Source organism: Balaenoptera acutorostrata, chromosome 1 (assembly GCF_949987535.1).
Source record: "Balaenoptera acutorostrata chromosome 1, mBalAcu1.1, whole genome shotgun sequence".
Taxonomy (NCBI): Eukaryota; Metazoa; Chordata; class Mammalia; order Artiodactyla; family Balaenopteridae; genus Balaenoptera; species Balaenoptera acutorostrata.
Window position 1 is genome coordinate 5,859,509 of NC_080064.1, and position 15,523 is coordinate 5,875,031.

At 45.7% G+C, this 15,523-nt stretch overlaps 1 protein-coding gene across 8 annotated transcripts in view; it reads left to right on the forward strand.

Annotated features, from left to right (window-relative positions):
• Window positions 1-15,523, forward strand: part of CAMTA1 (calmodulin binding transcription activator 1) — an 888,068-nt gene that overhangs the window by 847,416 nt on the left and 25,129 nt on the right. For 7 of the 8 annotated variants that reach the window (XM_057544799.1, XM_057544797.1, XM_057544798.1 and 4 more), the window contains 5 exons: window positions 8,650-8,789; window positions 11,859-12,055; window positions 12,771-12,849; window positions 13,097-13,412; window positions 13,854-14,377. In XM_057544799.1, coding sequence (XP_057400782.1) covers window positions 8,650-8,789; window positions 11,859-12,055; window positions 12,771-12,849; window positions 13,097-13,412; window positions 13,854-14,377 — 1,256 coding nt within the window. Of the gene's footprint in view, window positions 1-7,858; window positions 7,876-8,649; window positions 8,790-11,858; window positions 12,056-12,770; window positions 12,850-13,096; window positions 13,413-13,853; window positions 14,378-15,523 lie in introns of those variants that run through there. The other variant, XM_028163467.2, reaches the window with a different exon arrangement.

Genomic DNA, 15,523 nt, shown 5'->3' on the forward strand with positions numbered 1-15,523 from the left:
CGTGTCCTTGGAGGAGAGGTTGGACATCTTCGCCCTCGTGCAGCTCCAGCTCTAGCACTGAAAGATTTCAAAGGAGAAATCCTTGCAAATTGGCTTTGCAGCCCTCTAACAGCTTGTCTCCTCACCGCTGTTCATCAGCTTAAAGGATTTTTCCCTGTCGTGCCTAAGACTAAATTTGTGAACAGTGTGAAACACATACCAAGAAGAAATATGAATCCCACATCCCTGCCAATGAAGAAAGCCTGAAGAAGAATTGCTGATGTCATTTCTAGTGTTTTGGTCCATAGCGCTGGGGAGTTTTGAAAAAGTGGAGGATGGCAGTTTTTCCTAAGGCTAAATTTAGCCATTGCTTTGGAAAATCAGAGTGGTACAGCTTGTGCCTTATCTCCGGCCGGACCTCACCCTCTCCTCTGCACTTGGACGTCTTCAGCAGCTCGCTGGGGAGGAGCAGCGTTTTGCACTCCAGCGGCCCCTTGACTCTGGGAAGGAATTAAGCGACTTCGTGTTCCCCGTCTTTCTGACCGTCCTGCAAAACGCAGGAGGCTTCCAAAGCGGCAGTTACAGTTCTCTACAGAAATAGCCCAAGTCATGCCTCCTTTTGCTTCATCAACCCTTCCTGCCAGCGCAGCCAAGGGCTGGAAATGGAACGAGAGTCATGGCCTCTGGTCCCCAGTCCAAATAGCAACAGGAGGACACATGTGTGCTCAAGCCACAAATAACGCGTTTTAAAATAGCAGATGGTATTTGATGATCGCGCCTTCATTCATTTACCTGCCAAGGCAAAACTTTCTCTTCTGCTCTGGCAGCAAGGCCGGCGGTGGCCCGGGTCGAGCAGTTGTAATAACAAGCTCCGGTTTGCAGATGTCATTTGTTGGCTGATTTTCAGGCCCTGCAAATCCATGCCCACTTTCTGAGGCTGTTCTAGAAAATGTCTCTTTGGTCTCACACGGTAAAAATGTCATGTTTCTACAACAGCTTAACCTGTTCAGCACTTTTGTAACTAATTAGATCAAGGTGTGCTGCCAGCCACTGTGTTCCAGATACTCCGTTTCACCAGGGAAAAGTAGGAATACCTAGAAGGTAGGGATCTGTATTTATAATGTGAAGCTCAATGGATAAAGGAAAGTGACGTTGCTGTGAAATTCCAGTTTGTGTCTATGAAGAGTCAGATCTTCCTCAGCTTTTCTGCCAGGGTCTTCACCAACACAGTTACATTATTTCCTTACCTGAGCCCCCAGGAAAGGGCAGCCAGCCAGGTAAATGCCTAGAGCTTTTTCACGTGCTTTCAAGGCACCTCCATTGGGCTCTGATCACTTTGACTGCTCTTTCTTTCCCCGGGGAGTAAGGGGTAAAACTGGCTAATGGGTGTATAGTCCCTGGGAGCCCACTGTGGGGAGCAGAGGTCACTCAGAGCCCTTGCCCCAGAGTTTGGATGACCTCATCCATAATTGGCTTCTGAAGAAGCTTAAATTAGAAAATAATATTCCTTTCCACTGACTGGGCACCCATTCTGTATCTGATACCAAGGATACAAGACGTGCAGACAGCTCGCTCTGGTAGAAATGACATGTGTAAGAAAATAACTATACATTCATTTGCTAAGTGCTATCAGGACACAGAGCAAGACATGAAGATTTGCTGGGTAGACTGGAAAGCACGTGGATCTGGAGTCTAACCTGTGCTCAAGTCCCTGCCCTGATACCTATGACCTCAGGTAAGTAACACATTTTCGGAGCCTCAGCTTCCTCATCTGTAAAAGGAAGAGGAAAATCAGAGTTGTTTTCCAGATTAGAAATAATACACGTGGAATGTCTGGCCTACGTAGATGCTCAGTGGCAGCTACGAATAATAAAACTGAAGGGATGTTTGAGCCACACTCTGAAGAATAAGAAGGTCGCCATGTGGACATGGGGAAAGGTTGGCATCACCCAAGGCGCAAAAACATGTAAGATTCCTGATGGCTTTGGAGAACAGTGAGTATGAGAGGACCCCTAAAAAGTAGCCCGAGGCCGTCAGCAAAGAGCATTCCCTCCCATACCAAACACTTGACGTTTTATTTGTAGGTCACAGGGGAGGCAGTTAAGTGTTTTCTAGCAAGATTATCTGATACAAAGTCAGAAATTGCTTCATGTTATATTGCTCAATACAGCCATGAAAATCAGTTCCAAGATTTAAAGTGAGTTGTGCATAATCTAGAGGAGACACTTAGGTGCGGCTGAACACCTAAGTCTAGCTAGTCTTTGGTTCCTGACACAGACGCTTTCTTTCATCAGATGCCCAAACACTTGGGATTCTCCATTTTTACAGCAGCAAACCCCAATCCTTCTAAACTTAGAATATACTGTGGGTGTCTGACTTCATGAAGTTTTTTCTGTGTTAAAACTTTGGTACTGCTTAGGAATTTTAGGTCAGTATTAATTGGGGACATTTTTAAAATGAGTCGCATTGAGGGTTAGGAATCTCTGTCAAAGAGAGATGCAGAGATGACCCATGACTGCTGCTGTGCTGTGTGACACTTTGTGCAGTAGCCCTAAGGAGACACTTGGACAGGGTGCACCCAGCAAGAGAAAAGGGGACATGAAGCGGGCCAGCAGTTGGCTAGAAATGTTTTTTCATCTTCTTGATCTCTGTAGTACTCAGAGCTATTCTGGGATTAGGAGTGTATTTTTCTTTATGTTTTCTAGTGTTGTTGGAAAACTCTAGGAACTGAAGGATAACAAAGTAGTTGGATATACTACATGCTATATCCTGTACCTGTACTTTTGAGATACAGAAATTAGGCCTAGGCTTCTCTTTTTGTAGTTTAATGTATCAGGAAGATTTCTCTTCAGCATTTATTTTATCGACTTATTATATCCAGGTAACACAGCTACTTCCACCATCATTTTATCTATGTTTAAAATGCCCCCTAGAAGGGTAGAATGAATGCTGCAGTGCTGTGTTAGAGTTGGAGACATTTTATGAACTCATGTTTATTTTCATATAGATAGAAAAATAATTATAGATACGTGTACATACATGGGCTGTTATACTTACAACTTTGTCCTAGCTCTGTGCGCTGAGAGGGCCCAGGAGCAGTGACACTGCAGCAGTAATGAGCACACCTGGCACCCAGACCTTGGTTTCTAAATGCCATTCTCCAATAAAAGAAACCAGGGCTCCCTAGAGAGATTGCTGATTGTAGGGCTGGGACAGGGAAAGTAAAAGATGAGCCTGGAGCAACCGGTAATACCAGAAAGTAAGGAAGTGCTCGAAAAAGAAGGAAAAAAGGCTGAGGGTATGTCCAAGGGACACAGGAGCCAGCTTGAAAGAGCTCCCAGTGGCCATGCTGGGACAATTTGGGCAATTAATGTAGTATCGGATGATGACCAAAGTGTAAAATAAATATACATGAGTTCATACTGGTACAGATAAAAGGTTGATCAAGTAAATAAACCATGAAGGACAAATCTTCCTTGTAGGAGAACTCCAAATAATATGTGTGGATACTCCTCTGTCCACAAGGTGGAGCTTAATTCTCTTCCCCTTGCTTGGCTGGACTTAGGGACTTGCTTCCAAAGGATAGCGTATGGAAAGAGAAAAATAGTAACTTTATCATGGAGGACTCTAGATTTATAGAGCAAATGATCAGGGTCCACATCAGCAGTACATCGTCATTTACCCCCGCTTGTGTGATGGGCAGGGCATTTCCCCTCTGTGATCCTCTTGCTAAAAACCCATGACTCCAGTCTAATCATTAGAAAACATATCAGGCCAACTTCAAGGCAGGGACATCTACAAAGTACTTGACCAGTAGTCTTCAAAACTGCTCAAATTGTGAAAAATAAGGGAGTGCTGAGAAACTGTCACAGATCAGAGAAGAGAAAGGCGATTTAACAGCTAAATGCAACATGGTATCCTTGGTTGGATGCTGGAACAGAAAAAAATACATTAATTCTAATTCAGTTCTGATGGTGTGGTCTAACTCAAATCTATAATTTAGTGAATAGTAGTGATATACCAGTGTTAGTTGCTGAGTTTTGACAAATGTACCCTAACTGCGTAAGATGTTCATATTAGGGGAAACTGGGTGAAGGGTATGTGGGAACTCAACCATCTTTGCAACTCATCTGTGAATCTCAATTATTCAAAAATTTTAAAAATTTATTATTTGTTTTAATGTTCCAGAGGTATGACTGGGTAAAAGGTCCCTGTGCAATAGTGGTTCAGACTTAAGAGAGTCTGAACACTTTTAAAAATTCAGTTTATTTCATCTTCACGGGCGGCACAGATAGTGATATTCCCATTTTACAGAGAAAACTGAGGTGCAAAGTGGTCATTATTTTTCCAGAGTCACACAGTGACAGGATTAAACCTGGAGCTCTTCTCTCTACTCCAGTGTTCTTTCCACTATATCATTGCCGCCCAGTCTAGAAATGCTGCTTCTGCTAAAAGGGGTGCAGCTCGAACAGGCTTGGGAAGAGGCTTGGAATGAATCATGAGCCAGACTTGCTGCAAAGCCATCAGCATCATTTACCTTTTGTCTGGGGTACAGGTAGGTGGGTGCGTGTGTCTTGAATGTAGTGGGAAGGAATTGCTGCGTGACAGTTGAAAGATCTCATTCCCTGAAACCACGCAAGTAAATAAACTGCTTTAGGGAAAAGCAGGAGGCAAAGACAGACACCTGGGAAGACATCCCACTTAGAAGAAGAAGAAAGTAATAAAGAGGTAAGATTTGATGGGGATGAGAGAGTAGTGCCTGGTTAGTTGCAGAGAGCAGTGCAAGGAGGTGGATTTTAAATCGTTTTCGAGTGTCGTCAGGTCTGAACTGGCCGTGCGCTTGAGAAGATGTACAGCCCAACGCTGTTGGCAGAGCCCGTGTGGATGGACCGGGTGTGATGTACAGGAGGTGATATTTTGCGTGTCCACATTGGGTGGGAACCCATGCTTCGGCTCGAGCAGGTGGTCCTGGGGTCCTTCTTTAACAAGCACTGGGGTGGAAAGAGGATTCATTCTTGAGGAAGGAGGCTGGGGTCTTAGAGCAGCGGTTCTTGAAAGGTGGTCTCAGACCATAATCATCAGCATCACCCGAGAACGTGTTTGAAATGCAACCTCTAGGCTCACCCAAACCTAGCAAAACCAACACCAACACTCACACCAAAACAAGCTGGGCATTGCCCCCACCAGTGTGTTTCAAGAAGCCCACGGGGTGATTCTGATGCCTGCTGACACCTGAGAACCACTAGGCAGACGCCTCCACTCGGGTGGCACACTGCCTGCGGCGGGCACGGGCCGGAGGGTAAGCACCCAGACACCGCTGCCGCCGCAGGGGGGACCCAGACGCATAACCCTGGAGGCTCACGTGCTTCGGGAAGTGGGTGCCCTCAGCTTACTTTCCCTGCAGCCGGGTCTCACGAGGTAGCAGTCCAGTCACTTCACTCAGACTGTCCTAAGGACGGGGGTGGCAACCCCTCAAAGCTGAATCACTGTTGGCTCTGTTTGAAACATCATGGGCAAGACTGCGGCCAAGTTCATCAGCCCCCTCAATCTGTACGTTATTAGTTTTCCACTCCTCCCCGCCTCCACAGTGCATTAATTTAACAACCCAGGTTCATTCAGGCTGCAGAAATTATTTGTTGGCCAACAAAGGAGCACAGGGGTCTCTTCACTAAGCCATCCCCCAGTGCCTAGTACACAGTAGGTGCTCAGTAAATATTTGTGCACGAACAAATAGATCTTTAAATGTGCTTTTTTAATCAGAAAAAGTTTTTTGCTTCTAATTGTATTACCCTCATCCTATAATTTCACACAATATACAATTAAGATGAGAGATAGCTCTGAATTTGCCAAGTGTTTTACAATAATGTTTTAGTTAATAAAGCTGTAAAGCCGAAACAAGCATCAAGTTGTTGCTTTTGACTTGCCAGTCACGGAGAGGTGGAGACCATCATTTTATCCTTCTGAGGAAGCCTTACAGAGGAAAGGAAATATGATGATCAGAAAGGCTCCGATTCTTGATTCACAGGGTGGCACAGACCTGACTCTCTGGGATGCCAGCTCAGTTGTTTCATGTTTTAATCATCACTACCTCCCCGCTTTGGAGTCAAGAGGCTCAGAGATGCCGTTCTGCACGATATAATTTTCTTAAGAGGCAAAAAACTGCTTCTGAGTATCTTCGTGATGTGCTTCTCAGAGCAGCTTAATCACGTGTGAGAGCTGACTGCACAGTTCACTGTGGTGCCGAAGCTGGACACGCAGCCCAGAAGCAGGAGCCAGTGACCCCTGGAGCAGACAAGGCGTCGTGGTGACAGTGTTTTGGCGGGGAGATGCATTGGCAGGGCCTGGCTCCGTGATGTCGGGGAGGGTCGGTCTGCCGTGTCCACGCTTGGCAGGGGATGGGTGGGGGATGGGCGGAGCTGGGGGGACGAGCCGGGGCTGCCTGCGCTGTCACCGCCGCAGCCAGGACAGAGCCACCCCGACGGGCTGAGCACAGCCGGGTGGCGAGCTCTGTGCCCTTCTGCCCCTTGGCATGACATGGCATGTTAACCTTGGCCACTGTGCTCCAGACAAGGGCAAGCCGATCTCCGGGAGAAGCGAATCGGATTCTGAACACTCACTTAATAGGTGCAAGATTTGCAGGCTGGCAGAAGAAATCATCAGAACCTGGCTATAGAGGCTGTTTCAGTGGGATGAGTGAGGGTCTCTGGGTAGGCTCAGAGATGAGTGGTTGTCTGGATAGCAGGATCAGGAGGGAGCAGGGAGAGTTTATAAACAGACCACAAAGGAAAACCGCTGCTCCAGTTGGGATCACACTCTTTTTAAAAGGTAAAATTCTTTGTCCTCAGTTGGCTCCACATGGAGAAGTCCCACGTTCTACAAAATTTCCGTTTTCTAAGGAGGGGGGCATGGAGTAAGGATTCTAGAATCAACTCTGAAGTCACTTTGTTTTCCATTAGTGGTCACAGGATGACCACGACCATGGCCAGTGCATCACAAGCACATCCATTCAGGGTTACTCCCCCACCCATGACTGTGCCACTGAGATGCTTAGAGGGTCCTCAGAGTTCGTCACATCTGTCTGCATGAAATTGGAACAGAGACGTTACCTTTCACTTTTAAAGAGGAAGGATTATTTCCTCTCATGTTGTTCCTGGAAATAGCTTACTAAGAAAATAATACCACAATTCTTGAAAAGCAGTCTACCTCCTCTTGCTTTTGTGGTTTAGAAAAGTGAGATCAATTTGACATTCAGTATTGAAAACTTCCCCATGAAACAGGTATTTACTATCTTTTTACTTTGAGAAAAAAGCTCTGTTCCCTCGGGTAAGACCGTCTAATCCTTGTGCATCTTTTCTTCCCATAACTTTCCCTTCCTGTTGTCACATGGGGGCTAAGCTCCGGGTCCTGGAGACGGATAAGCTAGGTATCTTTTCACGCCTCCGTGTCCTCATCTGTAAAATGAAGACAGTGACAGGACCGACCCCACACAATGGCCGTGAGGGTAAATGAGTTAACATTTGTAAAGTTATTTACACAGTGACCAGCACAGATTCGGTAAGTGTTAGCTCCGTCCACTTTTTAACCTCTCGTAGGATCGATACGCTTTACTCACTAGTGTCAGGATTTGCAGTCAGGATGGCAAGGAACGCTGATAAAATATTTCTTCTCCGGGGGTACCCCTTTTCATGATTCAGTTGGCTGTATTTTGAAAACAGTGACGCCATTAGCAATTTTGAGGAAGAACTATGTTGTCACAGCTGTTTGATCAATTTCCCAAGACATTTCATTCACATGCCACAAGGTGACGCTGATGGCTGGCGCACGTATCTGGGACTTACCCGTGTCCTGAGCATTTTCATCTGTTACTTCGTTAAATTCTCTCAACACCCCTCGGAGGTAAGGACAGTTCCTATCCCCATTTAAGAGTTCAGGAAACTGAGACACCAAAGGTTTTGTTGAAAGTTACACAGCTATTATGTGGCGCAGCCAGTGTTCTTAACTGTGTCCTGATTGGTCCTTACCCCCCTCTCCAGCTTCATCTTCTCTCCTCTCTGCTGTGGTCCAGCCACATGGCTTCTGCTCCTGGAACGTTCTGCCTCAGGGCCTTTGCATTTGCTCTTACCTAACCCCAGCTCTAATGTATGTGTGTGTCTGTGGCTAGAGCCTGGATCAGAAAATAAATTTTTTTTTTTTTTTTTCTTCAGTGTGTGGGTAAAAGATACTACTTAAAAAAAAAAAATCTAGATATCTATATCTGTGTGGGGTTGTGTGTGTTCTTCTTTCCCATAATGATTGCTTTCTTCCAGTGATTTAAATTAAATTGTATTCATTTCATTTGTTTGCTCTAGAGGCCTATCTACCAGATCTCTCTTCACGGTTTCCATTGGGGAATTTGCCAAAGAAATGAGGTCCAGGAACCTGAAACCAGGACCTTGACAAAAAGGGGTTTTCTGTTCCTTCAGCTGAGAACTGTGGGCTGCTGTCGAGGCTGCAGGCTTGTGTGAAGTGTCAGGGTCACTACCGCGCTGGAGAAATCCAGCCTGGACAAACCCCGTGTGATTTGGTTGAGTCGGTGGCCATATTGGATGGCCGCCCTGCAGGCTCGCCTAGGCCACGTGTTAATGGCCCTTCTTCCAGAACACAACCTCACTCTTCCTTGTTCTGCCCTAGATAACCAGTTCAGGATGTCCATCCTTGAGCGACTGGAGCAGATGGAAAGGAGGATGGCTGAGATGACCGGGTCCCAGCAGCACAAGCAGGGGAACGGAGGAGGGGGCAGCGGGAGTGGGAACGGAGGAAGCCAAGCTCAGGTACGAGTCGGCGCGGACTGTCGCCTTTCATGGTGTCTAATGTTTGATCGATGTGCGAGGCTGTCGATCACAAGTCCCTTCTCTGCTGCTGCTGGCGCCCTTCCTGGAAGAGGCAAAAGGCAGGGGGGTGCTTTGTAGTCCCTGTGTTTCTGAGTATTCAACTCCGTGTGCTGGGGAAGAAGCCTTGGACTGTGGGGCTTCTCAGTGGTTCATCTCCCTAAGCCTTAAATCACTTACTGATCTCAGAAGTCACTGCAGTTAGCTGCCAGCGGGAGGGCGGGCATCCAGTGACAGAACGGAGGCCAAGAGATGACTCAGATGCGCTGGGCTCAGAGTTCAATTAGAACCTATTTTGTGTTTTGTGTTCTATCTTTATCTCAAGTATAAATAGAGAACATAATTGTTTTATAAGGGCCCAGAGAAACTGTTTCGGTAATTTTTCAGTGCAGAACAGTAGAATATTATACATTCTGTCATTGTTACATATGCTTTTTCATCAGTTCCATGATGAATGCATTATTATTGTCAGGTACAGGGAAATCATCAAATATTATTTTAGAGTCCCATTAGTCTTGAAGGCTTTATGTCAATTTCATTTAGGAGCTTCATTTTGGGGAAGTTTCCTAGGCAGAAATTATTTTTCAGGAGGCCCTAGAATAAATTTTTTTTAATTAATTCTTTTTTTTTTTTTGGCTTTGTTGGGTCTTTGTTGCTGCGCGCGGGCTTTCTCTAGTTGCGGCGAGCAGGGACTACTCTTCGTTGCAGTGCATGGGCTTCTCATTGCGGTGGCTCATCACCTAAAAACCTCAAATAATTCCCCCTCTTTCTCTTCAAGATGAATGTTGATTTTTTTCTGAACAATTACATTTTTAAGTGAACATTTGGAGTTTTATGATCCTTGTAAATATCAAGTGTTAGTAATATTTTTAATAATAGATGAAACACATCTATTTCATCACAATAGATGAAAACAAAGCATATGGTACCACACCCCCGAAAGTAACCTTTTTCCGGGAATTTCCTTCTTATTTCTCTCCTATCTTCAGAAATCAATGGAAAAGGAAAGACTTGGCACAAAGTAAAATATTATTAAGGCCTCCTGTCTGCCTGATACTACTGTTTTATAAAAAGAAGTAAACATTATTTACTACCTATCTCATGGCTAAAATAAGAGATTCCCATGAAATCCTTTTTCTTTCACCAACAAAGGCTGCATAAAGGGAATGGAGAGTAGTGTCATTTTATAGCTCAGCTATCTGGCAACTGGCCTGTTGTCTGATCCCATATTAACTGCCATTGAATACTCTTTCATCAGTTTAAGTTGGCTTCAATAAATATCTGTGTCCACCTTATGTGATAGAGATGGAACTGTTTTTGTTAATGCAAAGAAATTCCCTCTTTGCTCACTGCCCAGTGACTTCCGTGTGCCCCTGAATGTGTCTGTCTGGTGTGTATAGAGCAGCCGTGCCTGGGCCTTTCGAGTCAAGGTCATTCTGCTGCAGGTCGGGGTTGCCCGACTGTGCTCCTCTAAACATGTCACGACAGTTCTAGTGAGGGTGACATTATAGCCATCCTCTGCCTTTTTATTTTTGCAGGCATTTTTTTTTTCCAGATTTCAAAACAAAAAACAATGAGGAGCAACAGTGTTTCTGTAGTAATTGAATTTCATGGGGTTTGTAACTGGACAAAATACCTTTAAAATAATACCAGAGAGGAGAATTAGACCAGAAGGGCCATTTATTCGGGGTGGGGCGGGGGGGGTGAAACGTAAACGTGCTAGAGCAGAGACTCAGATAAGCTGCTGAGGTTCCTAACTTTGATTTTATTTTTTTTCTTTCACAACCTCCTTTTACAAAAAAGAGAAGAAAGCCAGGTGGCTAACATGAGTGAATTTCTCTTTCTCGTGTGCCTCTGTTGTTAGCAAGAACGCTTAAATTTCGAGGTCTCTCATGCCTTCCCCAGTGTCCTTTTTGCTTTATATAAAGGATTGGGTTATTACTGGATTTTTAAAAATCTGTTTTTTCAATTGAGATATAATTGACATATAACATCATGTTAGTTTCGGATGTACAACATAATGATTCGGTATTTGTGTGCATTGCAGAATGGTCACCATGATAAGCCTAGTTAACACACATCATCACACATAGTTACAAATTGTTTTTTCCTTGTGATGAGAACTTTTAAGATCTGCTGTCTTAGCAACTCTCCAGTATGCAGTACAGTCTTATGAACTATAGTTGCCATGCTGTACATTACATCCCCAGGACTTACTTGTTTTATAACTGGAAGTTTATACCTTTTGACCCCCTTCACCCATTTTGCCCACCTCCTCCCCCCACCTCTGGCAACTATCAGGCTGTTCTCTGTATCTGCGAAGTCAGGAGGCTTTTGTGTGTGTGTTTGTGTGTGTGTGTGTGTGTGTGTGTGTGTGTGTGTGTGTGTGTGTTTTATGATTCCGCATATAAGTGGCATCATACAGTATTTGTCTTTCTCTGACTCATTTCACTTAATGTAACGCCCTCAAGGTCCATCCATGTTGTTGCAAATGTATTACTGGATATTTCTAAGTGCTTCTTTAGGGAGAAAAATCCCCATCTAAGTGACTTAATTCTCCTTCAGAAGGAGCAGGGGAGTCAAGAGCTCCAGGCAGCCAGTGGTGGAAGCATAAGTTACCCTGCCTTGCTCGCCCCTGACAGTTTACTGCCTGCAGTGTTTCCTTCAACTGGGAGGCTGGGGCCATGTTTTCTGTTCGTTTCCTTTTTAGCAGTATATACTTTCCCTGAGCTGGATCAGCACAAAGCTCACAATCAGAGCGTCAGCTGCAGCGGACAGACTCTGACGTCCTTAGAGTTACAGAAAATTACCGTGTGCCCGGCTGCGGACATGTGCCGCTGAGCTGGACACAGCACGTTCTGTTCTCCCTTTCGAGATGTCTTATTTTCAGCTTCATGCTTCCCGTTTTCCGTTGCAAATCATGAAGCACTGGTTTCCCACGCCGGCATCCGAACGCTGACTTGGTGCAGGGCCTTTGGTCCTCCGATCGGAACACGTGCCGTTTCATTACAGTGCGCGCCTGGCCCCGGGACCCTGGGGAGCTGCTTTGAGAGCCGCGTGGTTGTCGTGTGCGAGAAGATGATGAGTCGCGCCTGCTGGGCAAAGTCCAAGCATCTGATCCACTCCAAGACTTTCCGTGGAATGACCCTCCTCCACCTGGCCGCGGCCCAGGGTTACGCCACCCTCATCCAGACCCTCATCAAATGGCGGTAAGGCTGGGGCCCAACGGCCGCTGTCATCCTCACCCCTCAACAGGCGTTCCTCTTAGGGTGTCCACTGGTGGAGGGAAATCTGGCCATTCGGGGAGCGTGGTAGCCTGAGAGCCAAGGGCTCTCTCTGTGGACAGTTCCAAGAAGTTCTACGAACTTCTGCCCGAGAAGTCCTGAGTGAGATGCTGAACTAAACATTGGACTTTTGTTTTTTTCTTTTTTAATTTTTTAAATTTATTTATTTTATTTATCTATGGCTGCGTTGGGTCTTCGTTTCTGTGTGAGGGCTTTCTCTAGTTGCGGCGAGCGGGGGCCACTCTTCATCGCGGTGCGCGGGCCTCTCATTATTGCGGCCTCTCTTGTTGTGGAGCACAGGCTCCAGACGCTCAGGCTTAGTAGTTGTGGCTCACGGGCCTAGTTGCTCCGCGGCACGTGGGATCTTCCCGGACCAGGGCCCAAACCCGTGTCCCCTGCATTGGCAGGCAGATTCTCAACCACTGCGCCACTAGGGAAGCCCCAACATTGGACTTTTTATTCCTCCTGGGCCTCTGGCAAAACGGAGAGCCCAGAGCACCCTAGGGAGTCTGGGGCTGTATTTCTTCACTCCAGGAATGTGAGACGCCCAGTTTGGTTTCATCTCTGTGGGTTTCATAACGTTCTGGTATTTTTTAACGTGGATTCATTGTGCAGTAATTTCTGGTGCTGTTCGTTCCAGCACAAAGCATGCAGATAGCATTGATTTGGAACTGGAGGTTGACCCCTTGAATGTGGACCACTTCTCCTGTACTCCTCTGGTAAGAAATGGGTTCATTTATTCCCCGAACTGTTTTTCTAGGCTGGCATAGGGATGTGCTTGGTTCCCTTTGTATTATCTCTCATTGAACATACGACATGTATCGGAGCTACTTTGTAATGGTAACGTTTTATGGCCCCATTGAGATCGGTGCCAAGGACCAGTTTGTCAATTGGCAGCAATGGCAAAAGTCAAATATGTTTTTTAACTCGTACTGAGGAAGCTCACTTTGTCTCTCTGTTTTTCAGATGTGGGCATGTGCTCTCGGGCACTTAGAAGCAGCTGTCGTGCTGTACAAGTGGGACCGTCGGGCCATCTCTATTCCGGACTCTCTAGGAAGGCTGCCTTTGGGAATTGCCAGGTCAAGGGGTCATGTGAAATTAGCAGAGTGTCTGGAGCACCTGCAGAGGGACGAACAGGCTCAGCTTGGACAGAACCCCAGAATCCACTGTCCTCCAAGCGAGGAACCCAGTGCAGAGAGCTGGATGACCCAGTGGCACAGCGAAACCATCAACTCCCCAGAAATACCCAAAGGAGTCACCGTTATTGCAAGTACCAATCCAGGTAAACATTTTAAATGATTACGTCTCAGAACTCGGCAGATTTCCCTTTTGCTTTCATGCAGCTACCCTCAGAAAAGTCCATAGGATATTCACATACATTTAAGGGTTTGGGGATTTTTTTTTTTTTTAGTGTTTCTAATTTTCCTTTTAGTTATTAGAATGCCTAGTGCTTCCCCTGGCCCATCCCACCCCAAAACTGCAGAAAGTAGCAAAAAAAAAAAAAAAAAAAAAAAATACTATGTTCGTGCAAGAAAGAGCTACAGATTTTGGAGGAGGATTATCTGATTGTAGTATATGCTGCTGGGGAGTATTGAAATGTGAGGGACATGTCTTGAGTTCTGGCTTTGTGCTTTGTGTCTCTCAGGCATAGAGAAAGTGTTAATTCTTTAGGATTCCTAATCGTATCGCCTGTCCTGACTATCCTTTCTACTGTACTTTTCAGAGCTGAGAAGACCTCGGTCTGAACCCTCTAATTACTACAGCAGTGAGAGCCACAAAGATTATCCAGCTCCCAAAAAGCATAAATTGAACCCTGAGTACTTCCAGGCAAGGCAGGAGAAGCTGCTTTCCACTGCACTGAGTCTGGAACAGCCAAATATCAGGAAGCAGAGCCCTAGTTCTAAGCAGTCTGTCCCCGAGAGAATCAGCCCCAGTGAAGGAGTGAGGGACTACAGCCGGGAAATCTCCCCTCCCACTCCAGAGACTGCAGGATTCCAAGCCTCTGGATCTCAGCCGGTAGTAAAGTGGAATTCCAAAGATCTTTACATTGGTGTGTCTACAGTACAGGTGACTGGAAATCCGAAGGGGACCAGTGTAGGAAAGGATGCAACACCTTCACAGGTGCGTCCACGGGAACCAATGAGTGTCCTGATGATGGCTAACAGAGAGGTGGTGAACACAGAGCTGGGGTCCTACCGTGATAGTGCAGAAAGTGAGGAGTGCTCACAACCCATGGATGATATACAGGTGAGCGTGGGGAAGGTAAACCTGCAGAGGCTGGTCCATCCGTCCTAGCTTCCTTGATCTTTACTGCCAATTTCGAGAGGTCATGTCATTTTCTCACCAGTGAAGGGTTCGAAGTCTGGGCTTATATATAAGAATTTTGGACTGTCTTCTTTACTTGGGCCACGTTTTCACTTGTGACTCAAGCATTGTGAACAGGGCCTAAATACCAGGGACCCAGATCTCAGTAGAGCCTTGAACTAGCTCCTCAAAACTCCTACAATAAGTCTTTTGCTTCCTCCTTGCATCCAGGGTGACTGATTTTGCTGTTTTAAGTACTAGTGAGAGTCACAGCCTGATAATGGCTAAAACAGGAGGCCTGTGGGTAGAATTTGAATGATGTAAGTGATTTGATAAGCACAACAAGCATCTAGTCCTTGTAAAGGCATCTATCGTCTGAGGCTCTCATGAGGTATAGCGGAATATCCCTAAAGCTGATAATTGACTGCTTTTATAATAAATCCAGGATCCTTTTAGGGCATCACACTTGTTACAGATTAAGAGAATACATACTGAAGTAAATTTGAGGTTAGGCTCTTAAACAAGCAAATTCCATTAATTAAAATATACTCTATGGGGAGGACAAAATGAGCATCCTCAGAACATGTGTCTGACTTCCTCTCTTTCCCTCTTCCCATTGATAGAATCCAAAACAAATATAAAAGGAGAAAACTCCCATAAGAAATTCACTAGGGCTCCTGTGCCTGTAGAAATAATGGGGATCTCGTATCCCAGACAGCATTCCTAGATAGGTCTGGTTGCTAAAACACTCCTGTTCATTGCATCCCAGGGTACCCTTCCTACCAGCCCCCACTGTTTAGCACAGGACAAGAATCATGCACGCTTACCAGTATGTTTCCATCCCTGGTGCGTGGTGGGTGCCCCGCTACTGATCTACCAACCACTACAATTGTGGGGAGGCCTTCCCCAGGAAATCAAATAATATTTGAGATGAGGGGTTGGCACATTTTTTCTGGAAAGGGCCAAATAGTAAATATTTCAGGCTTTGTGGGCAATACAGACTTCGTCATGACTATTCAGTCTGCCTTTGTAGCACAAAAGCAGCCTTAGACAGTATTAAACAAATGAGTGGGCCATGTGCCAATAAAA